A 26,022-nucleotide genomic window follows, 5' to 3' on the forward strand; every position below is an offset into this window, starting at 1 on the left:
GAAGGCGTCTGCTGCCCAGGAATCTCTGCAAGCCACAAGGCTGAAGCAACAAAGCAGTGCAAAATGCGGGAAACTGTGGCTATTTACTTACAACAAAGTGGACAAACACTGTCCCCTGCAGTGTGTGTGTTTCTGAGAGAGAGAATGAGTGTAAGTGTGTCATGTTGCCACGCAGGTCAGCTTAGAGCTGATGCCTGTTTCAAGACGTATTCATACCCCCCACTTCAGCAGCTCAGAGTGCCCTCCTAAACAAAGGCCTGTGGTTTGGAGTGGGCCGCTGGCTTTCCTCTCACTGTGTGTTTAAGGACATTTATGGCGGCTCTTTGGCAAACGGTACTTTGATGTGCTGTGGCCTGGTTGAGCCTGGAGGAGCCTCAGGGCTGAATGGGGAAATAAGTGTTTGTTGCCCTTTCCCCAGACATGTCAATCCCTGGCCCAGTAGCTGACCTGAGGGAGACGGGTCCCTCTCTCTCTCTCTCTCTCTCATTTACACACATATACATATGTAGAAAATTCCAGTTTGTTTGATACACCCACTTAATGTACACCAACCATAAACTCAGTGGTCACTTTATTAGAAACACTTGCATGTTCATGCAAATATCCGATCAGGTGGAAGAAGTACAAAGCATGAATCACACCAATGCAGGTCAAAATCTTTAGTAAGATGCTTCAAGACAGTGTTTACATCAAACATCACAATGGGGAAATATGTGATATCAGTGACGTTGACTGTGAACTGATTGAGTCAGACAGGATGGTTTATGTATTGCTTAACTTGTTGATCCGCTTGACTTTTTTTTTTCTAATCGTTACAATTTTACATAATGTTCCAAAATCCCTTGTTGATAGGAGAGAGGCCAGAGGAGAATAACCAGACTGGTTTGATCTGACAGGAAGGTTATTGTTATTTAATTAACCACTCTGTACAACTGTGATGAGCAGAAAAACATCTGCTCAACAGCTTAAGATTGAACAAATGTCTTTCGGTCTCTATGACTAGTGATGGGTGAATAATTGTAAAACATATGTAGCTGTACCTAAAATAAAAAAAGCCCCTGTCTGAGTACAAGGAAAGTTTAGTTACCTAGAACATTTGTGTGCATTACAAAATTAAATTTAAGCAAACCATTCTCATAATCACTTCTTTGACATTGAAGACATTCCCATCAGGCCATGCAGAACAGCCTTATAGAGCAGTAGATGAGCCACAGTTAATGGTCTGAGAGGGCACGCATCTGTCTGAGGTTAACAGTTTTTTGTCCGATGTCCCGCACAGTGACAGATATGGCTGCCCAGTTTGGCTCACTTGCCCATGACGGCTCTGGCCAAGGTGACGATGTTCTGAGCCTGCTTTAACGACGGCATGTCAATCATGCTGCCACGGAAGGTGAACGCACCCTAGAGAGAACAAAGCGCAACACCAGGTGGGGGAAAAAATTTTTTTAAACTCTTACGTCATATAGATAGTTAACAGTCACTGCAGTAGATAATTTTTAAAAATGTAACTTTAAAATCATTTGCAGCAAATGTAATTAGATCAAATCTGCTCTATTTAATCAGCAATATGTGAGTATTGTGAGGTTGAATTTTAATAACTGCTCTGGAAAGCCAAAACACGACCAACATGTTCCTGACTGCTGCAAGAATTATGGCTGGAAGTCTTTTATTTGATTGTTAAATGCATTTCTTCACTTTACTACCGCACAGTGCCAAATATTTCCCTCAGCCAACATCGGCTTCTAAGAGAAAGAAGCCTCTATTACTCACAGCCATGCTTCTTGTATAGAACTGAAGATTTTTCTGTAAAGTGCAATGCACTTTACAGAAAGATATTCAGTAAAGTGCATTAACCTAAAATACCAAATGACAGAAAAAGACCACGGGAGGGTGTTTTATAGACTTTTCCTGTATGTAAGGGACTTTAAGAGGTTGAAAAACAAGCGTTAAAAAGGAAAAGCAGAAATATATGGCCTAATGATGGCTGATGAGAGCTGAACAGGAAGAAAGACCATGTGAGGTCCCTGAGGCTAGTCCTAGTCTAAGAATTACTGGCAGCAAAGTTCAGGCAGATTGTACATCACCAACACACCATGGTGTACAAAACACTAGACTCAGTGAGGCATCAAATTAGAAATGAGAATATTTCATCTATTTATTGGCTCTTTAAATGTGGTCAGATTGATCAAGCTTAAACTGGCAGTACAAATAGATTATAAATCGATAGTATAAATAGGTTGGTAATAGAGAAGATCATGGTGGTGCAGCGATGTACCTTTCCTAGCTTCTGGTGCTCCTCAAATGCAGCGATTAACTCTGTGGCCCAATTAACACGGTCTGGACTTGGTGAGAATTCCTCTTGGACAACGTTGATTTGGTTTGGGTGGATGACTTGCTTTCCTTCAGAAAAAAATGCCAAAGACATGGGGAAAATTTCACAGTTAATACACATAATTAATACTTATTTTACTAATAATTATAATGACAAAAAATGACTTCAACCTGTTTCCATTTATCCCGATAAACAATAAAAAGACAAATTCAAAATCTTAACATATGGAAACTGCAATACAGTTGTGCAATTCAATACATCTGCAGTCCATATTAACATTTTATAACAACCAGTAATAATCCAAAAAAAAAAAAACAACTTGTGTAAGTTTAAGAAAATCCTAAGCCCATGAGATGAGATGGTGCAGAAGGCTGCACAGTGTAAAAATGCACATGGTTAGAGCAAAGCCTGGGCTGGAAGCATAACAGGCTTTGTTGTGCCTCAATGTGGAAAGTCTGCTTTCCCAAGGCAACAGCAGTGGGCACACACCATCTCCTCTTATTCTGGCATGGCTCCCTGGCCAGGCTTGAATTTGAGCGACACAGCAGGCAGAGAGGATGCTATGAATCATGGGTGTCATCCTGATTTTCGCCCTGTGCCCCGCTGAACTCTGAAACTTTACTGCACGCTTAGTTACACTTCAATCTGAGCTAGCCTCTGTCAGCCTCTGCTTTTTATTACAGATCTGTGGGCATGAAACACACACACACACACACACACACACACACACACACACACACACACAAATAGGGAACATACAGTTCTGTGAGAAGTCTGCAAACAAACACATGCACAGACGTGGACAAACAGACGCAAAGCATGGACATGCGTAATGCTCAGATTTCTGAGTGATTTCTAATGTACATAATACTGGTCAGAACTTGCAGTCAAGGCGATGCATAGGCAGTTAGATTGCCATGTAGACAGACAGATAAACAAACAAAAACAAACAAACCAATAATTAAATGAATGGCTAACAAAAATAATCGTCCCCACAGTTGCAACTGAAATCATGAGCTTTATGATCAAAGAAAGGTATTATTTCCATCTACTAACATAAGCACAGAGCTTATGTTTACAAATGCATTTCAGCTACACAGTAAAACATATGGATGACTTTACTGTGATTTAATACATTAACACACTTCTGCGTTAGTCATGTGGTAAGATTTTTGCATTTGTTTCTGATGTGCAGACAGCATTGTACAGCAGGAGATCTTTTTCGCTTATATACTGCAAAAGGTTAATGAATCATACATGTGACTAATAGCCGTGTACTGTTTAAAATAAATAAACAAATAAACAAATAAATAAATAAATAAATAAATAAAATTACTAACGGCAAGGCGTGCACAAATAAACCAAAGCCGTTAGTCTCTGATGTTTCCTGTTATGGGGTAAAAGCTAGTGTAGATGGACGACTAAGTGTGTGTACTATCTTTCTGTTCCCAGAGGAGCCGGCCTGTTGGATCAACAGCCTAAAGAGGAGGCTCAGGGCCCGTGCCTGCGACGCCCATCCCAGAAAAGGCTGGCAGGGGGTAGTTCCCTCACATCAACAAAATATGCCCCCTTCCCTCTAGTGCCACCTGTTCAGGAGCTGTCTGCTCTGAGCCAGCTAATGACAGAGCCAGCAAAGTGGGCGTGCCAGGCCTCCTTACCATGCTACTATTGGCTGGCCGCATTGCATCATTTATGCCCCCTGAAGCCAACAAGCCAATCATACAATGCCATCTGGAGAGGTTTGTCTCATTGGCGTGTTGGGGTTTAGTAGAGAGCCCACTGTTAGGCAAGGTTCAAAGTACAACATTTTGGCAGCTTAATTTTATTATTTATTTTTTGAAGGATGAGCTGCAATATTTTGCAACAGAATACTAGAAATGAGGTGAAGGGTTTCCTTAGATATATTAGATACTGACGTTAGATAACAGATATCTGTCATATTAGATACTGACGTTAGATATTAGATATGTCATATTAGACACTGACTTTTTCTAAACCTGCCAATAAATGAATATAGGACTTTACATCTGTGACCCAGGCTACAGAACCTAAAATGGCCCGTGATCAGTTCGTCAAAGGACCTCAGTATAGAGGATTCAGACAGTACAGTTCTGGTGAGCTTTCACACAGAATGTTAATTATAATGACCCTATAGAATTGTAGAATAAATAAATACATCATATTCAATTATCCAGTCTATGTGATGACACTGATATTAATTAATAAATTGTATAGACTACATTAAGGATATGAAATTTAAGAAGCAATAAATATCCTGTTTGAGTTTATATTTGTGTTCCCATATGCACACACTCATGCACACTCAGAGGATCTTCTCTTCCCCAAGTGGGTCTCTGTGGAGCTCAGTGGCTAGTTCAGACTGTGTGTGTGTGTGTGTGTGTGTGTGTGTGTGTGTGTGTGTTGTGGAGAAACCACATTTATGGCCGTTCATCATATTGTAACCTACCTGCTTCTATACACACCGTTGAACAGGAAGCTGCTTTGACTGCTTAATCTTACCCAAAAAATTGATCAAATTATACCCACGCCTAACCCTGTGTCTGCCTCCAAATGCATGTATTAATATTATTATGAAATATTAAAATAAATACCTTTAATATTTTGTATTATTTTAAGGTTCAAAGTATAGGAGTTTTCCCAAAAAGCAGTCATGTATTTTATTTCATTTTGGTTTATTGCACACATGAGTAACAGAATGCAGTAGTCATTTGCACACGAGTAAAAAAACCACTTGTAATTACATTTGTTGTCTATTTAATATTGTCGTCATTGCAAAACAAAATATGGAAGTGGTGAAAAAAAGTGGGGGGAGTCAGGATAAATAAGAAGCACGAGAATGCTGCAAGACAAAAGGCCTAGTGCTCTAGAGGAATGGCAGTGTTGCTGTAAACAGAGATGTGCAGGGGGAACAGTGTGTGTTCTGCAAACAGCCATTACATATTCATTAGCGCAGGCTCTGAGGAGGGCTGCCTGGCCTCCTGTGGCCAGTTACCCACTCACCGGGACTACACACACTCGCGTTGCCTGGCTACAAACCCACACAGTGCTAAGCTGCGAACATACGGCCAAGCTCAAGCCACATGCAGACAAATGCACATGCACTCACTTACATGCAATAAAGGATATGCACAAATGAGCAGAACACAGGCATGCACCCACACACATACAAAATGCCTAACCAAATTGCATTAAAAAAATAAAACTGTCTGGCTTGTAAACAACAAGCAGTCAGTTGATTTATAGAAAAATACTTCATTACGCACTGAAATTACTTGATCACACAGGAAAATGAATCGCAGCAGAAAAGCACAAACAAAAAAATTCGACACAACGAGCTGTCACACGCTCGGCTTCAAAGCAGCATTCTGAAGAATTCATATAAACACTAATGAGCTGAAGCGGCAGTAAAAATAAAGAGAAACAGAGACAGAGAGAGAGAGAGAGAGAGAGAGAGAGAGAGAGATGGAGAGAGAAGAAATGTTTAAATAAATGGGTTGAAGAAAGAAAGAAGTACAAATACATGATACATAAAAAAGGTGAGGAAAAGCACCTGTTCATCTGCATGCGCTCTAGCACACTAGCCACATACAGTACTCATATAGACTATAATTTCTTTATCACAACACCAAAGAGGAGTTTAAAGAGGAACTGCAGTATGAGTTGAAGGAGGAAATTTCTGGAGTTATGAGTAAAGATCTTAAAATCTGTATGGCATTGGTGATGTTTTACAGAAGAGATTATTGATGATATTATTTTAGTTATTTAAGTCGTGTAATACATATACATACATATATATACACATACATATACACACACACACACACACACATATATATATATATATATATATACATATATATATATATATACATACATATATATATATATATATATATATATATATATATATATATATATATATATATATATATATATATATACACATATATATATACACACACGTATATACATATATATATATATATATATATATATATATATATATATATATATATATATATATATATATATATATATATATATACACATATACATACATATACATATATATATATATATATATACACACGTATATACATTATATATATATATATATACACACACATATATATATATATACACACACACACACATATATATATATATATACACACACACATATATATATATATACACACACACACACATATACATATATATATATATACACACATACATATATATATATATAATATTGAGATGATCAGTAGTATTACAATATAGTGGTTTAAACTGCATTATGCAAGTCGTGATTATTAGTTTATTGGATTACAAAAACGAAAACAGAGAAATTATTATATATTATTTATATATATATGGAAATAGAGAAATGTAAATTTGTGTGTGTGTGTGTGTGTGTGTGTGTGTGTGGGTTGTGAATATCCTACCAGTAAAGCCCATGAGTGCACCCTCTCTAGCCTGCTGCCGCAGACCTTCTGCATCCTGGTAGTCAATATACACCAGGTCGATAGCCTGCAAGCCAAAGGCTTTGGTGGTGACCACCACTTTCTGACGAGCATACAGCAGCTCTCGAGCATCCTTAGTCCGTGTCGCACCTTTAATAGAGGAAGTATAACATTTTTCATAAATATGCATTATAGCTTTAATTAAATTCTAAATGGCAACTTAACAACAAAATGTTTAAAGCTTGAAAATGAAATAAAGACCAAAATATTGTGAATAATATAAAGGATTACTGGGAGTATTGAGCAGCAGAATAAACAGTAAGTAAAGAATAGAGAAGTGGATTAGATGGCAGACCTATACTGGCACAGAAATCATCAGAGCCGAAGACTACTCCGTCATGATGCAGACCAACTTTGGGTCCGAGCTCCCGAGCCGCCTCACACACAGCCTGGGTCAGACACAGGATACACAAAGAGCTCTGTATATGCGTTTGTGTGTGTCTTGGCACTCAATCAAGTGAATCAGTCAGATGGCTCAAATCCCTCGCTCAACTCGTTCAATCAATGTCTCTGCTTCCTTTCCTCAAATAATAGTTCAGACATGGAAAATGATCAGTTATAAAAACAACAGATAATTAATGGCCTGACACAGCCACGAGCATAAGGACAGAAATGTGGCAAAATCAGTAAAGGCCGTCCAAGCTGGGACGGAAGAGCATCGCTGTGGCGGGGAGCAAAAAGTTTGGAATGCGAGATGATCTCGTCGGGCATGAAGCAGATGGAATTTGTGTCAGGCTTTTGTTGGGTTCCAAATTAATTTCACTTCTCACTGTGACTGTGCAATATTTCCCTGTCTCAGCGCTGGGACACAGACTTGCCAACATGATTTAAGACAGAGTAAAAAAATAGAAAAACAAAAACAACCAAAAAAAAAAAAAAAAAACAAATGTGGAGGAGGGGGGCTGTACGTACAGAACTCATCTTTCCTTCTAAAATTCAACAGTGTTGCATCATGTTTTTTTATGGCTAGCGTAAAGAGTTAAAGTAAAAAAATTCTAGAAACAAAACAGTGACAAACTGTGCTCAGTGACAGATTCTTTAATCTGTTTTTTTTTTTTTTTAAGGCCTTTCATCTGCACTCTTAGGCCTGACTTACCTTAAAATTCAGCAAGCCAACAGCAGTTTCCACAAAGGTTACTAAGCGAACGGGTTCCGTCAGCATCCGGCCTTTTAAGCGCTGCTGAAATCTGTCTACAAACTGACACACACGCACAAACACAGACATACACACATCACTATTTGTTCATACATAATGATTAGTACTTTGTACAAGGAACATCAATCATAAAAGATCACAATTTGAAAAAAAGCACAGGGTTTGTTATTGAAGTAAAAGGTCCTTTTAATCATGTTCACACCGATGGCACATCACGTTTGACAGACATCCAATTAAATAAAAAAAAAAACCTCCTGAATCATACAAAAGTATAGATTTTCTCTCCTGGGGCCCTGGACAAATGCATGTTTTGCAAGATCCCTCAAGACATACAACATGTTCCAATAATAGAGGAAAACTGTCTGGGAGTACATTTCCTTTTAGTATTTCTTTTTACCTTTCAACTTGCCTAGGCAGACAAACCAGCGAGATGTGCGACAATCAGGGTGTGAGGTGGCACTTCTAGGCTTTCTTTTTTAGCACGTTTTCCCGCTAATATTTGAGCTTACCTAAGAAGGCATTAAAATGAAGTTTAGTTCTTTGAAGACCAAAGCATTCCCTTTTTTTTTTTTTTTTTCCAACAGACTAGTTCACAGCTAGCTGTGCACTGCCAGTGGGGTAGCCCAAATTCCAAAATCTATCATCTGGAAACACACAAAAGCACACTCCGTCAGATATTTCCTTTCAAAGCCAGTTAAAAAAAAAGAAGACAGGGTGGAAGAGAAAGAGACAGGGAGAAAGGAAGAAAGCTCAGAGCAGAAATGTGTAATTCCCTGTCGTCGCTCTCCATGCTCGCTCCCTTTCACACACTGGGAATCGAGGATCAAAATAACCTCAGGTAAGTCTGGGCCATTTTTGCCCCTAAATAACGGCAAAAAAATACCCAATGAACGCTTGGTTTCATTGACGGATTTTTTTTTCCTAATGGGGAGCATTTTAATCATCTCCCCATTCAATCTCAGTAGGATAAATCATATCTGAGAGATTTGCATAAATATAAACCATCAAAGCCTTTTCATCTTCAAAGGGGTTTTCAAGACCCAATAAGCTTTGTACTGTAATCATCTGAGGTCACAACCCTGCAGGAGCAACGCTGCTATGCTAACACAGACGGCTTAGCATAATATTTCCCCTGAATCCTCAGAGAGGACCTTGTTCCCAAACGACAAGGTGTTCCCTAGCTCCCGCACCCTTTCCACTGGTGGCCCTAGTTACCAGCCGCCATACCCCTAACCCTGAATTATGGATCCGGTGCCCAGATCCACATGCAAGCCAGAAATGTCTCCAAGTAACAATGAAAAGCTTTGGCCCAAGCATTACACAACAGCTTTAGAAGATGCTAGGATCGATCTTGAAGCTTTTAGAATGTCGAGAAGAAGCAACAAATTACAGTGCTTAAGTGGTATTACATCGCTAATGTGTATGGAGAGGTGGCTTCTAATCAAAATTTGCACAGTGTAGCATATCTCCAGACTATCCTGATGACGCTTAACAGTCCTGGCAGTAAGCACAAGTGGAATAAGAGGATCATTAAGACCCCACAGCCGACAAGGGCCATTGTCACAGGAGCAGCAAAAATAAAAATTATAATACAACACAATCAACCTCTATCAAATTTGCACTAAAATGACTGAGTAAGAAATAATTAACTTCACTTTTTAAAAGAAGATTGAAAACAAAACTGCGGGTATTCTCTAACTTTTATTCTTAAATATCTTTATTTATTTAGAAGATTTGAGTTCAATTTGAGATCAATAGAGCAATACATTAGCATTCAAAGCCTGGATAACAGGTAGGGATATTTTAAGGTAGAGTTATAATAGATTATTTAATCTTAGGCATTTTGATGGGCTAGCAGCACTTAGTCAGCTTTAGGCGAGTGTCAAAGTGTTTTTTGCACATTAGCTTGTTTCCAATCTTAAAGACATGAAGAAAGAAATTAAACTGTTAGTACTTTTGCCTTTGCTAACCTGGCTGATTAACTGTATAAGTAGGAAAGGTTTCAATTCATTACGAATAGCCAGGTAAAGTGGCTTATATAGCTTGTATCTAGCTTATTTCGATGAGGGATAGTCAGAGCGAGATTTAAACCTATTTTGAAATTCATCCTTTGGCTAAGACGTACAGCATCTATTACATTGACATTTACGGCATTTGGAAGACTTTCTTATCCAGAGCGAGGTACTCTGTGGTACAGTGAGGTACAACAGTGCTTTAAAATCTCTATCGATGAATACATTTACACTGGTTCACTAGGTTACAGACTTAAGGAACCAAAAACCTAAAACTCTTTTCAGGGTTTTCTCTCCATCATAATATATATATATATATAATATATATATTAATATATATATTATAGAGAGAGAGAGAGAGAGAGAGAGAGAGAGAGGTCTTCACCTGTCATCTTAAGGACAAGGTTATTTACTGACATCAATCTATTATATGGGTGTTATGGGATTTGTAGCTAAAATAACTTTGGAAGAAAAAAAAATGGGTAAATGAACTTTTGCTTTAACTAAACTACAAAAAAAGATATTTATAAAGATTTTTAATTATGATTTATTTTTTATTATCTGGCATTTTAATCTCGTATTATGTGCAATTTGAAATCATCATTGAAATATCTCAGATGGTTATAGTTGTAACCCCTTAGTATCAACTGTCTAATATCCTAATTATTATTTCTAAAATTACTGTATCTATACAGATGTTGTCTATATAATGTCATTTCAATACTCTGTGCAATGGGAGGGTGCAAATCAGATTCCCCCAAAAAGACTGGGGCTGGCCCTGCTGCTTAACTAATAATACTATTCCCAGGTTGGAGGAGAAAAGAGTCTTTCTAACAGGTCAATGGCTCTATGTGAGCTGACCCTTCTAGTCCTTGTTCAGCCTTTGCTCAAAAAAGCAGCCACTCTTCAATAAGAGCTGCATTAGCCCTTCCTTCAGTGGCTGGAAAGTGGAGGGGGTCTGGGATTGGAGAGAAAGCGATCATGGAAGAAGAGGGCCTTGGTGAAAAAAAAAAGGGTGGTGAATAGACAAGTTTTAATTAATTTTCTTCAAAAGAGAGCCAGATTAAATGTTTCCGGCCTGCTAAAGTGCTCATTTCACTGAAGGGGGAAGGTGAGAGAGGGAGTGTAAGAGCACGAGAGAGAGAGAAAGAGAGAGAGAGTGAGAGAGAGAAAGAGAGAGACAAGAGGGTTGGGTCAGGAGCTGGACCCTTTCATGAGCGGGTGCACACCCAGTGGCGTGGCGTCTAAAGAATGCACGCGGCACCGAAATTGCAGGAGGATTGTCCTTGGACAAAGGGGTGGGAGTTACGCCTGTTATACTCCAATAAGCCTTGTCAGTCAAACAAGGAGAGAGAAAGCAAAGAGAAAGGGAAAGCAATAGATTTTCATACAAAGAGAAACAAGTAAGTCCGTCTTTTAGCAACAAATCAGTGTGGTGGTTTCTCTTCTATGCTAGGTGCAGGAAAAAAGAAGAGAAAAATAAACAGTGGAGGGATTTTCACCCTGAAAGCAGAAGACAGGAGGAGGACAGCCAGAGATAGGCTTGAAAGCTTGAAGTCTCAGGGAGGCAGTTAACAAGTTTCTAATCTGACAAAGTCCAGGGACTGAAAGATGGGGAAGAGATAAGGACAAAGTGAGTGAGAGATTTAAAATGATGAGGCATCACTATTACAGACTGGACAAGAAAGTGTCCTCACTGTCAAAGCTGCCCAGCTGTCCAGTTGTCAAAAAATAATTACAGACATTTATAAATCTAGTCAGCTTGATTATGTAAAAGAAATGTTTGAAAATGATTTATAAAATCAAATCAAATTTTATTTGTCACATACACATACATACAGAGTACGACATGCAGTGAAATGCTTTTTGCATCTGTCCGGTATTCAAACATAAGGAATGCAATTTGGGATAAAAAAAATAACCAAAAGGAGGTAGATAAATAAAAAAGTATAAACTATTAAAAAAAAACACCAATAAAAATAATGTATACATACATATGCATAAATGCATATGGTTTTAATTATTGTCCTTAAAGTGTCCATGTGCAGTATGGTGTGTATAAAGTGTATAAAGTGGTACTGTGCTGTACAAGTCCAGAGTTAAAGTGACAGTCCAGAGTTAAAGTGTCAGTGCAAAAAAAGGTGTGCAGAAAAACACTGAAGATGGAGGGAGACGTCCAGTACTAGATCCAGATCTAGATCCAAATCCTGGGTGTTTCCTGGTTTAAACTCCGAATGGCCTGCGGGAAGAAGCTTCTCCTCGTTCTCTCTGTGTTTGCTTTCAAGTAGCAGAAGCGTTTCCCTGAACGCAACAAAGAAAAGAGTCCATTGTTAAGATGGCTGAGATCCTTTACAATCTTCCTGGCCCTTGCACAGCACCGTGCTGAAGATGTCCTGCAGGTCAGTTTAAGTTTCGTGTGTGTGTGTGTGTGTGTGTGTGGTGTGTATATAATACACACACAATATTACAGACAGGCAGAACGACAGATAGACAGACAGAAAGACAGACAGATTGATAAACAGACAGACAGCTAGATACAGAGAGACAGACAGCTAGACAGACAGACAGACAGACAGACAGACAGACAGATAAGAGTAAAAGGAGAGCAAAGGAGAGAACAACTCCTTTCATGTCTCTCTTCTTTTCTCTCATCACTTTCAAAGCAGCAGGCCCATGTCAGGTCAGTGCTACATGATGTCCTCACCATCACAATCTTCTATACCCTGCTGAGACTATGAGCAGGGTGCTGGACAAGTATGTGCAGGGCATACACGTGCACATCCATACAGCACTTCCACACTGCCACTTTCTCACACCGGATAAGTAATGGACAAGATGGTGAACTTGTTAGAACTGAAAACCAGAAATGGGTTCGTATGTGGACGAGGAAGAAACCCACTGCAACCATGGACACTCCTTATACCCTTACAGAGTACACATAAAAATGTATAGACTTTTATATTCAAGAGAAGACTAGATCAGTTATTCATTAGTCACTCAAACCTATTCCCCTTTTTGATCATCAGGCCACAGTGTTTCAATAGACTTGTTTTGAGGGAGCGAATACATCTGAAAGGGGCAAATCGCAGGGTGGAAAAATTCCCCCCCAAAAAAGGAGCAAGGTGATGGAGAGAGTGAGAGAAAAACATGAGCACCTGTCACCAATTAAAACGGCAAGAAACAGAGAGCGGCCCAGGAAATATATGAGCTCTAATTAAAAGCACTAGTTAAAAACTTCCTGCTTCTGGCCTAGACTAGCTGTGGCTGTGAGCTCCCTCCGCCTCTCTCTCTCACATTCCCTTCCTCCACCTAGTTAAGACATTGTGACTCCTTTCAGGTCCTTTCGGGAAGCATGCAGAGAACCTGAATGCTGCAGATTTGGGTGAGGTGGATTGGGGGCCAGACGTTTTTTTTTTTTTTTTTTTTTTTTTAACGTTGAGACGAGGATGTCTCTGAGCCTCTGTTCCAGCAGCAGCAGGGATGCAGTTTCAACCAGACGTACACACGGACAGAAGATGACGTCAGATGATGATGTTTGAATTAAGCAAGATGTGCAGCCGGGTTAAACCTTTATAGAGGTGACTACTCTTGTTGACATCCAGGTCGAGGCCTGTGCATTAGAGCAGGACAGCACAGGCTACAGCATTTGTATCTACAGAATACTTAATGAACACATTGCACTGAGAAAAGAACATTTCTTGGATTTAATATTCCTTAAAACTTTACTCAAACTATCAGATCACAAAGAGGCCATGTGTCTAAAGGCTTGGATAAATATATTCTATATCATCTAACGTGTCAAGCCGATGTCAAATTCCTGGCTTCAGCTCATGAAAAACACGCCTTAGGTACCGATATCTCGCTGTAAAACATATACTGTAAAAATACTTCTTATGACTTCTTGAAGAAGAACTGGCATTTTTTTCATTCCCTACTGATTAATACATGGAGCGCTCGCTTTGCTCTTTAAAAATGGTGTAGGAAAATGTAATGGTTATTTTTAGGTTTTAATTTTTAATATAATCACACCATCATCTGTCGTCCAAGTCGATCATCTGAATTAGCATGCAGAATTTACCGAACTAGAAATGACTGATTCTATAATGAGGGTTAGGAGCATTTCCAGTACTATTCTCAGTTCTACCACAGTGCTCTATGCTCTATTCTGAGAGGTCAGAAGGTGTTGATTAATTTTCATAACAGCATGGTGCAGGCAATAGTTTAGACGGTTAGGTTTATATTAATGAACTCGTTCCAATACATTATTGTTTCTATAGTAACAACTTGCCCAAGGACTTTAATAGCAAATACCTCACAAATAAAAAATATTTTTATGTGAAGTCATTTCCAGTGTTAGATGTAAAGCTGTAACCTATGCAAGTGGGCGTTTATCTATAGCCAACATGTCTCTCACATTGGATAAGGAATGGATATGATGGTGGACTTTTATTAATTTATTAATTATTAAATCATGGAGACTTCTGTACCCACAACATATTTAAAATATAACTCCACGCACTCGTAACTTTCATAAACACATACAAAAATAGATCAGATATTCATTAGTCAATTCAATTCAATTTATTTGTACAACACTTAACAATTAAAAAAAAGTTTAGAAAAAATTTACTTACTATTTATCTTCAACATTTATTGCAAATGAGCAAGCCAGAGGTAATGCTGGCAAGGGAAAACTCCCTGAGATGATATAAGGAAGAAACCTTGAGAAGAACCAGACTCAGAAGAAAACCCATACACATGTGGGTGACACTGAACAGTTAATAATGTCAATGTAAATAATGTCCTTTTTACAACAGTTTGTAGTTGAGTGGAATTAAGCATCCACAAGCTCGAGAGGAACTAACGGGTCAAATGATCTCACTAATTTCAAATGATCGCTGATAAAGATCCGACCACAAAGCTGACCGGCACAACATTAGGTCAAATACGGTGTGATAGTCTCCAGACGGCCCCGTCCACAGCAGTATCATGTGTCACAGGTTGTCCATGCAGAGCTCTCAAACCTATTTCTCTTTTCTGATCAGTCATTTTCCCTTTTAGTATAGTAACCGTCATGTGTTGGAATTTGACATTAACTGAAAATGACTACTCTGAAAACCTGTGCATTGTTGTACAACATGGTTCCTCACTCACCCACTGTACTTCCTCTGTGTCCTCCACTTTAGGCAGCATGAGTGCAGGGGGCAGGACCTCTGCCTGTAGGATGACCTCCAGATCAGAGTCCGCCAGGCCGCTGGACACAGAGTTCACCCGCACACATTTTTCAGTGCGCCCCAGATTCAGCTCAGCCAGCATCTTCGGGATAGTTTCCCGTGCCTCTGCCTGCATGGGGGAAGCAACACGTTTGCAACATGAATGACTGGCCCTGTAAATGTACCATTCAGTAGCATAATACAAACGTAATGGGTTGAAATTGAAGACTGGATTGAGAAATGCACAATTTTCCTATTCTTAGGAAAAGATTTTCCAGCAATTTATTTTATTTGGCCATAAGGGGCCAGATTTATCTATAATGTCAGTCTTTGTCAGTCTTGCCAGAACAATGATGTAATACAAAACTAAATTGGGCATTCAGAAATTGGCAAACATTGACAATGGTTAAAATAAGTGAGGTACACATCCTGGAACATTATGTTTAAACTCTTTATTTTTACTGTACTTTAATAGAAAATAAGTATTGATCATCAGTATGTGTTAAAACTGTATGGAATTTAAGAAGCTAAACAAATAAAAATAAAAGGGGTGTGTGTTTGTGCGGTTGTGTGTGTGTGTGGGGGGGGGGGGGGCGAGGCGAAGTGTTGTCAGCATTAACAGACATTGTTCTTCTGCTCAGATTGAGACATCAATGGCTGACATTTTGTGAATTTATAGAGGAAATGGCGTCTGGCGCCTGTGATTGCAGAGCAGCCCAAATCTGAGCAAGAGGGATCATCCTCAATAGAGCCAATGCACTCAAGACCATAAAGCACAAGCCCCGGCATCCTAACTCAATAGTCCTAAAGAGGACACACACGGTAAGTGCAAGCAAGAAGGGGACAAAAAAAATAAATAAAATCAAAAGGTAAATCCCAGCACTAGATCCTAACGGTGACACACCAGCACACGACAACAGATTCAAACCAGATGTGGCTAAAGAGCAGCGTTAAGCAGAAAGAAGGGAAAGCAAACGTACTTCCAAACATGCAGAGGGAAGTCTGGGAGCTGTGTATTATGAGGAAACAGTAGCTTAGGAGTTGTCAGGTTAGATCTGAGGAAGGCTAGGAGCCTTAGAAGGCCTACAGGGTCTGTTGGTGATTAGACTGGTTCCTTCAATAGAGCGAATAGAAGGCTGGAAGAAAGCAAGCAGTGTGGAGCTCTTGGAAGTTAATACAGTTTGAATTGAAGACCAGGTCATCTTCATAGCATACATGCGCACACACACACACACACACACACACAAATACAAAAAAAAAAAATTATAAAAAAAAAAAAAAAAAAAAAAAAAAAAAAAATCACAGCAAGATAGAATAAGCTCAGATCAAACAAATCTTTTGAATATAAACAGTAATTTTATTACTAGATTTGCCTAGAACCAAAGGAGCACTGGGGTAGGGTATAACTTGGATGATTTATTTACAGGCCTGGATCTGATGACCCCTTATTTAAAATAATAAACTCCCCATAAAGTAGCACAATAAATCAACCCTGTTTTTAATCTTACTCAGAATTTTGAAGATTGTACAGCTGTACAAAGAGGGGAGGACAATACTAGAACAAAAGTATTTTGTTACTACATGTTAATGAATTATAATCAAGTATTATTCAAATGAAAGAATACTCTTACTTAAATTAAACCTTCAGACTACACAATAACAATAGGTTTCCTCTTCCTTCATCCAGCCAATGTCTGAAAACAATAGAACAAAATGTTTTTCTCCTGTATATTTTTCCCCTTTGCTGTACAGATAATTCTAATTCAGATCATTTTTTGTTAAACACAAGGAGAGTTGAAAAAAAAATATATGTCATACTGTGTATGGTTGTGTGATTGTGTATCTAAGAAATAAAATTTGAATTTGAACTACAGTGTTAAACATGAGGACAAGTTCCCTAAGCCCTACGTAGGCCAAATGTTTTAATATACTAAACAAAAACTATCCAGTTCGGAAAAACATGCAAGAGGTAATTTGCTCATTTCTTCATCTCAACATGCTATATGTAACTAAACTTTTTTCGGCTGATGTATTGCAATAAAATGTTCAAGTAAATATTGTTTTTCAGGTGAATTGGCATGTATATATATATATATATATATATATTAATATTATATATATATATATATATATATATATATATATATATAAAAAAGAAAAAAATTATATAAACAAAATGTAAACTTGACCCGATTTAAACAAGGCTTTCAACACATTTACTTTTCAATACTTGAGAAGATTTAAAAGTAGCAAAATGTTTGCTTACTGTTTTTAAACCCCACCATACTACTGATCCTAACCTCCATACAATCTCACGAGACTAAAAAAAGTGTGAAATATGGCAAGCCTTCCTGGCTAATCATCAGCAAGACCTAGCATCATGGAAAATATCACGGACAGCCCAGCAAGAAACAATCTATTAATTTTCAGTGAGGAATAAATACGGGCACATGAGAATATGCTGGTTGTAATCTTTAATGAGGTGTTATCGTAATTAAAAAGGTGTCCTTATTCTTGTTGCTTATTTTTCAATTACTGCTCCAGAGGAAAACACAAAGCTAAGACTGCAAAGCATGAAATTAACTGTTGAACCACATATCCTTTAAAAATTCTCTCGGCATATCCTTTTTAAGCGCTTTAGCATCATCATCTTTTCCATAACGTAAAAGACCTAGTGTTGAAAAGCATAATGCTGTAGTAATGTCTGAACTGCTTGAGCTAACAAGCATGACATGAGACAACAAATAATTGGTACAATTTATTAAATACCCTAATGCTGCAGGAATCCTGCATGTAACAGAAGTCATGACAGCTCCCCCTTCCTTCCTCCTTCTGAGAAAAGACGCTCTAGACAGAGTAATATTTGATTTTCTATCAGTGGGAGGAAGGCCAGTTAACTCACCTCCTTTCAGAGTAAACTGACAGACAGAACATTCTCGAGAACGTTTCAGCTCCTGAGGGGCCGAGCGACTCCGCGCTTGAATAAAGCACTTTGAAAAGTGAAATGTTTTACATTAATGGATCTCCATCCAACAAGTTGCTTCAAAGCAAGCTCCCCAATCACCCAGCATCCCACAGAGTGGCCCGGAGAAGCCCAGGTTTCAGAGATCTTTGATTCCTTCCATCAAGCCCATCATTAAAGCCTGACACTGAGTTATGACAGCATGTCCACAAAACGCTCAAAACAAAGGATGAACTTTCAAGTCTGGAGATGCTGACCTCTAGTTAAAAAAAAAGGCCAGCTCCTTCATGTATTGAGAGCTTCAGAATCTGGACACCTGCAGAGTGATATGTCAAAAAAAGGAACTCCATGTCTAGATTATTCAGTTACGTCTGGGAAAGGTGTCTGAGAGAAAGGCGGAAATCCTTCTTTTATTGCAAATACAGAAACATTCAGTGTAATACCTAGTTCAGTTTGAAGAGTTTATATTAATAACCAGTATGAAAAATGACTTGTTTAAACAATCGGTATACCAATGTAATGGCAGAAAGGCAGGAAGATAGAATCCTGCTGTAAGGAAGATCTTAAATATTTCAAAACAAACTAAATACTTTGAAACTCTTTGGTGTAATGTTGAAAATTTGCATATATTCATTTTTCAGGCACCAACTTTAAATATTACTGATGTGTCTTTTAAAGGTAAGTGCTTTGAAACAAATAATTTTTTTGGCTTTTATTCCTCAACAAACAAAGGCATTTGTAATGCCATTGTACGCGAGGAGAAGGGATGAGCAGGGCCTGGTGTGATCTAGAACAACAAAATCCCATGGCTTGGCTTTGACATATGGCATGAAGGGTATCCGCAGCCCAATCCCAGCCGAACGTCCAACATATCCCACATTTAATCATCTATTCATTCTGCATTTGTCCAGTTCCCCATGGGAAGGATATAATGTAAGACTAGAGAACACTACTGGTCCTTTTCATGAGAAAGTAGACTATGTATTATATACATACTGTATTATGTATAAACTGTAAAGCAGAAAGAATTCTCAGTATCCTGTGATGTTTGCCTGAACGTGAAGGAGCGAGACGGTACAGGGAAGTGCTGCTCAGATAGGAATTCTGATCTACTGCTACACACATCTGAGAGGTTTTAAGAGTTTTCCGCTAGTAGATATAAAAATCTAGTGGCGTACCAACATAATTAGTGAGAATTACAAAGAAATCTCAAAGCTCCAATAAGATCTACCACAGGTCAATAAATAAATGTAGTGATAAAAGTCTGTGCTTTGGTTCCCGAAAAGGACTGGCAACTATAGCATGACTTTTTTTTCTTCTTATATGAGAAAGCAAATTTAATGTATGAATGAGACTCAACCTGAATATATTCTACATTCTGATTCAGTGTGAATGTAATCTGTAATCTGAATAGGTCTGAATGCATTTTACAATCTGATTTAGAATAAATGCATTTTACAATCTGAATCAGTCTGAATGCATTTTAAAATCTGCATTTTACAATCTGAATCAGTCTGAATGCATTTTAAAATCTGAATCAGTCTGAATGCATTTTACAATCTGATTTAGATTAAATGCATGTTACAATCTGAATCAGTCTGAATGCATTTTAAAATCTGAATCAGTCTGAATGCATTTTACAATCTGATTTAGATTAAATGCATGTTACAATCTGAATCAGTCTGAATGTATTGTACAATCTTGTTCAATAAGAACGAATTCCATAATCTGATTCTATCTAAATGTATTCTATAATGTAAATCAATATGAAATTAATTCTGCTAATTATATCAATGAAATTCATCCTACATTCTGAATTTAAATGCTTAACACAACCTGAATCGATCTTCATGTATTCTGTGACGCTCCTCTCTGGTGTTCCAGGACATGTTCCTGTGCATACCATGAGGCTATAAGATAAATGAACCTGAAAGAAATGTTGAGAACACACATGAAAGCTTGGATGGCCTTTAAAAGCTACATTATACAGAGTGCTGGCATTTGCCTGCTTTCCATTTTAAAGCCATTAGGGTTACACACACCTGATGCCACAGCAGGAGCCATGTAACATTGTGACCTTTCTGAAATCATGAGTCGTATTTATTTTAGCCAGTTACGTAGACTAAAACAACTGATAAATATAATTGTGAAATATTAAGTGTAAGGAATTCTCATCTGCCGTATGAAGACAGGATAACCATTCTTTCATCTGCTCTTGGTGCAGGATAACCTCAAATTTAGCCTCTCAGATCTCTGCTCAGTTTCTGGTTCCCGGCGAGTACTCGGGGAAGTCTCAATGAACACACTAGTCAAAGTCTTTCAGAGAGAAGTTCCAAAGTTTATTAGGAAAAGCAGGAATATATAGTCGTTCAAAAAGGGGGAGGTTGTATTGGGTCTGTGTGTTGCTATGTGTATGAGCATCTATGTTTAGGTTGACCTCTCAGTTACCCCAATAAGGTAAGGTCTTATAGGCATGTGAACCTATACTACCTTAGTTCCCATAGTTGGTAATGTAAGGAATAATTATGGCACGGCCATCTGTTTTAAGACTAATTAGGGAACAAGAGAATTAAGGGACAAGAGCGTGTGTGTGTGTGTGTGTGTGGGGGACAAAGATCAATGTACTCTTTACAGACAGTCTGCAACATTACCAGAAAAGATTGTTTTAGGCAATTATTCTCACATTAAGTTTGCTTTTAGGACTCGGATATAATCGACTTTACTGTACAAAATCCCAGTGAGGTGAAGAGGGGATGTGGTAGACTAGTGGTTAAGTTGTTGGCCTAGCAATTGAAAGATTCCAAGTTTGAATAACAGATCTATCATGCTGCCTCCTCTGGGCCCTTGAGCAAGGCCCTCAATTGCTTAGTTGTATAAAATATAAGTATAAGAGATAATGTCAGTCGCTCTGGATAAGGGCTTCTTCTAAATGCTGTAAATGTAAAGCAAGAATCGAGTAACATTTATGTTGAAGCTCATTTCAGTTATCTTTTTTAAATAAATGAATATAAAATTTGATATGATGTACAAATTGGTCCATATTGGAATTTTTGGTATAATAGCTTATTAAAAAATTTCTTTGCCAAGTAAGAAGAGGTTACAGCCACATTTATAATGCTATAAACCAGATGAGTAACAATGGATTTATGTATTCAACATCTTCCACAAACCACATGGAGAGAATGCTTATGAAAATGAACAGAAAATACTGTAAAACATTAACACCGCAACACCTTTACCTTTCTCCTTTACACTCAGCCTAGCGATGTCTCACGGGTCTTTGACCTGCTTTCCAAACAATTTCCATGCCAGAACACACAAATAGGCATAACTTTATATCGTTCCAGGCTGTAGGACATTCTTTCTGGATTAAACTTAATATCACTTCCTCATAACAACCACTTTACGCATATCCCATTTCAGTGATGTTATAGGCATTAAACACTGACGATGAGTCTACAGTTGCCCAGCTATGTGAAGCATGCTCACTACTCATCTGTTCCCTAGTGACTCTGTAGGAAAAGTGAGCTCCCTGTATTGACTGGCCCATTAAAGTCCTTAAAAAGCCAGCCATAAGCCGCTCATATGGATTCAATCTAGATTTCGCTCCAATTCAGCTTCATACTAGACAGCTGCATGCCAGTCTCTTCATTACACTTACAGACATGAAAAATGTCTTTATAATTTGATATTACTGTGTTACAAATAGTGCCCTGACCCCATCATAACACAGAGGTTCACTGTGTTCACTGAGACAGCTGAGTGCAATGATGCGCTTGCAACATTTTGCTGTCTAACTGGAACATTTGGGAAATTCCTATTCAATGATTTCTGCACAAATATCTTAGATAAAGGCATGACACCCAGACATACCCACTGGAAATATACAAATAAGTCAAGACTAATGGGAAAAAAAAAAACAGAGGCTCTGTTATGTTTTTTGCTGGCACCACCGTTGTTCCCTTTAGACTAAAGCATTACTGCAAATCAACACACTCTTCTTTTGAGCTATCGTTTTTATAAATTTCATCAGAAACATCTACATTCCATCCAGGTGGGAGCCCTGTTTTTTTTCCCCCTAGGATGACCCTGCCCAGGAGACGTTCTCCATCACCATCACGTTTCGGGAGAATGGTGATCATCTATCTGGTACAGTATAATTCCAGAAGCTAATAGAATCTATACCACTAAATGCTGTCTTAGGAATACGTTTGATGATGTTTTTTCCATTAACTTGTCACCCATATTTTTGTCAGGCAAGTATATTCTGGCAGAAATCAACTTTTCTAGCTTCGATGGAGCTGAGGTTCTGCTTTTTTGGGTCAAAACCTGGTATCTTCGTTGTGTTTTTTGGCAGCCAAGGGATTTTTATTGCACCTCTGTGCTGTTCTGGCCCGTACTGTGAGAAGAACAGCAAGGAGCCCCTGCTCGAGTGACACAGGCCTGATCTCCTGAGGACAGTCTCGCCTCAGCCTCCCACTCAGAGCAGCGCAGCAACTAACGAACTCACAGAGAGAGAAACAGGCCTCATACAGCAGCGTACGAAACTACAACCAACCACACACGCACGCATCTCGACTACTGGCCAAAAAAAGCAGCTGCTCTTTGAACACTATATCCATACACTGCTTTTCAAGGCTGTATATCATATAACAGTTCACTGCATAAATTATGCTAAAATAGAAACGCTGACAGGAAGCCAAAATATTACACTTTCAAATAAGAACTGAGTGAAATCTAAGACTAGAATAGAGTATTATTAAGCCTGATTTGTCAAACGAAAGACATTCACTGCACTCTGCTCTGAGCAAAGTAACCTAAAGAGAAAGATCTCCCTAAGGGTCCATGTGTAGGGTTGGGAATCAGCAACATAGAGGAAAAAAAAAGAAAGATAGAGCTGTCCCATATACCCTATACTGTACAGTAGAACAGATAAACACAGACTGCGATTCCACTCACTGCTCAAACCATTCATCTGCTGCCACCAGCAGGACTACCACAGAAGCAACCAGGCTTAACACAAACAAGCTTTCTGCACGTCATGGCAGCTCATGTCAAACAAGCAAAAATGCTAGTGGGCCGAAGACACCACAACAGCACCCTGCTTCTCATCTTCCCCTGTGCACTGACCAATACGTAGCACAACACTGGACTAAGCATAATCTGTGGGATACGGATTCGCCTCTTAATACCTGTCCCGCTTAGTTTTTGCTCTAATTGACATCTTAGGGAGTGGAAACATCTTGGATATAGTCAGATTTATTTAATATATCCTATTATAAGATTCCAATTAACTAAACACATGATGATTATTAGACTGATAATCTGACAAATTCGCTTCTTTCTAGTAAAAAAAAAAAAATGCTTTAAATTAGCAATGTTTTTTGGCAATAGTAATCTTATATTTTGGCTGTTGTAACCTTGTGATTTATTTATAAATCTGACTATATTTAAGATATTTTCTCTTGATTAGATTACAGGGAACAATTTTTTTCTGGCCTGCAAAATGACACACGGCACTTATGTTTATTGAATTATTTGTGGATGTGACTAATTAAGAAACACAGACGAAATAAGGACTAAGTTATATGAGCGCAACAAAATTGTCTGTGCACCCCTTTTTAGCATTTTAGCAATTAGGGGCTCTGAAAGTGAAGTGTTTCAAACATCACCCCTGCTCGCCAGCTGTTATTGAGCGGATCAGCCGAGGCAGGGGCTGAGCCAGTGACATACTAACCTGGGATGAAACAAGAGCAGAGATGTGCTCACACACAAACTCTCTCTCATTAAGCCACATCCACACCAGTTAGCTGAAGCATCCTATCTCTTGCAGCAGAGCTGAGGGATTTTGTGGAGCTTGGAGCCGATCGTATAGGGTATGAAAACAACATCCGTCCACTTTCACACTCCAGTGGAAGAGGTGGTCCCTCCCGGCAGGGCTGCGTAGTCTTGCCATCTGGAGAATAAATCGGGTGTGAAGTACAGTATAGTTTGGGACTACGCGCCGTGGCGGCATCTCAGCAGTTAGTTCATTAGCTCCAAACTTGCAGGGATTAGGAGGGGAGCATGGAGTGAGATGGCCGCGGGGAGACAGGAGGCAAACTAGAAGCACAGCCGCTGGGCCGAATGCTCCTGTTCGACAGTATATATGGCATCTCTAGCACTACATAAACAGAACAACAAAGTCACTCTCTCGATGGTGGAAGACGTGTAGCCGTCGGCTGGATGCACAATGACAGGACCCGATGCTGGCCGTGCTCCACAGTGTGAGTGTATAAGCTGAAATGTCTGGGCAGTCAACACAACATCTGTCACCTGACATCAGGGCGCACACGGGTGAGGAGGAACTGGCTACAAAATACTTACAGCTCAGGCAAAAAATAATATCCAGTTTCTTAACTGCTAAGCTAATATACATTTTGCTGTGCACTATCACAGACAAAATAATTCTGAACAACGACAACAAAAAAAAAAAAATGCTAACACAAATCCTGAATTTTAAAAGAAAGCAATTCTTCATCCAGTGGCTTGAAGAAAATTGTTGCTGAGTTAAGGTTTTCTCCGTCACTCACTCACACACTTTGCAGGCCTGTATGAGCACAGCTGTGCTGTAGGCAGACTTGTCGTTTAGTGGCATGGAGATAAATATGTCTGTACACAACGACTCCCACAGATTTTCAACTGCCAAGACGGATAAAACAGCTCAGTGAAGGAGAGGGAGCCGCCGAGTGAGGTGCTTTTTATTATTGAGATAATAACTGATTTTTACATTACACACTAGCGTGCTAGCAAATAAAGAACGGAATCCAGCTTTCGGCGCACTGTGCCAGACTCTTTAACACTAACATATGGTTTTTAAAATAGACACTAACTTGTACTTGCCCATTGTAAGTGCTTTTGTAGCCTTGACAGATTTAAACGAACAAAAAGCCGAGGAGTAATAGGATTATTTTCCGACCCCCGTTCAGTACAAATGTTATTTTTCAGGGTGTGCCATTACCATTTTTATCCAGAGCAGGGAGAGTTAATACTATCAGGCTTGCAAAAATATGTGCTAGCTACGCTCAGGGAGAGAACCAATGCCCTTTCTTAATGCAATTTTCCTCTGCTCAGATCACCTTGCTTTATTATTCTTCAGCAGAATAATCCTGTAGAGGCAGAACCACACTGAATTTGAAGGAGATTTCCATCTGTCGGTGGTTCTGCTCTTCTGAAACGGTAACAATGTACCTTTAATATTGCATTTAGTTGTTCTTATCAGCATGTTGTTCTAAGGACAATATTTTGGTACTGGTTTCTAAGAAAGGAAAAAGAAACAACACAGAAATCTCAAACTTTTAATGGCTGTCAAAGGCTGGATTAAGACTCAATCAAGGCGCCTGAGCGGCACAAAAGATGTGAGAATGTTAAGCTAGTATTATTTTCAAGCATCGGTGGACACTTCTGTGACATTTTCCTTTTAAACCGTTTTCTCCCACTTAGCAGTGATGGAGAAATAAGAGGGTGTTGCAAAACATTGAGCCCAATCACTTTTTCCCCTCCCCAAAGGGTCACAGTTGACCTTTCTCAATCAGGAATAGCCTCTGGCCATATCAATCATCTTTATTATCACGACTTAAAAACCTTTGTTAGGTGACTTCTTTCCTCCACCCCCTCTTTATTCTAAGCTCCAATCACAATTTCATGGCAAGGCAAACAGGGCCAATTGGCAGGCTGTGTGGGCGGGTCGAGAATGCTTTTAACCTGCTGCATCTGCTGACTTCCTGCTGATATCCCAGTGTGAAGTGGGCACCTTGTTTC

General features: G+C 38.9%; 1 protein-coding gene across 2 annotated transcripts in view; it reads right to left on the reverse strand.

The window, feature by feature from the left end:
- Window positions 1-554: 554 nt before the first annotated feature.
- clybl (citrate lyase beta like) overlaps window positions 555-26,022 on the reverse strand; it is a 63,644-nt gene continuing 38,176 nt past the window's right edge. For both annotated transcript variants that reach the window (XM_060876110.1, XM_060876111.1), the window contains exons 3-8: window positions 15,202-15,390; window positions 7,976-8,077; window positions 7,175-7,268; window positions 6,802-6,969; window positions 2,276-2,400; window positions 555-1,401 (exon numbers count right to left, since the gene is read on the reverse strand). In XM_060876110.1, the coding sequence (XP_060732093.1) occupies window positions 1,306-1,401; window positions 2,276-2,400; window positions 6,802-6,969; window positions 7,175-7,268; window positions 7,976-8,077; window positions 15,202-15,390 (774 nt within the window). In that variant the 3' untranslated portion in view covers window positions 555-1,305. The remainder of the gene's footprint in view (window positions 1,402-2,275; window positions 2,401-6,801; window positions 6,970-7,174; window positions 7,269-7,975; window positions 8,078-15,201; window positions 15,391-26,022) is intronic.

The sequence above is a fragment of the Tachysurus vachellii genome, chromosome 8, assembly GCF_030014155.1.
Source record: "Tachysurus vachellii isolate PV-2020 chromosome 8, HZAU_Pvac_v1, whole genome shotgun sequence".
Classification (NCBI taxonomy): Eukaryota; Metazoa; Chordata; class Actinopteri; order Siluriformes; family Bagridae; genus Tachysurus; species Tachysurus vachellii.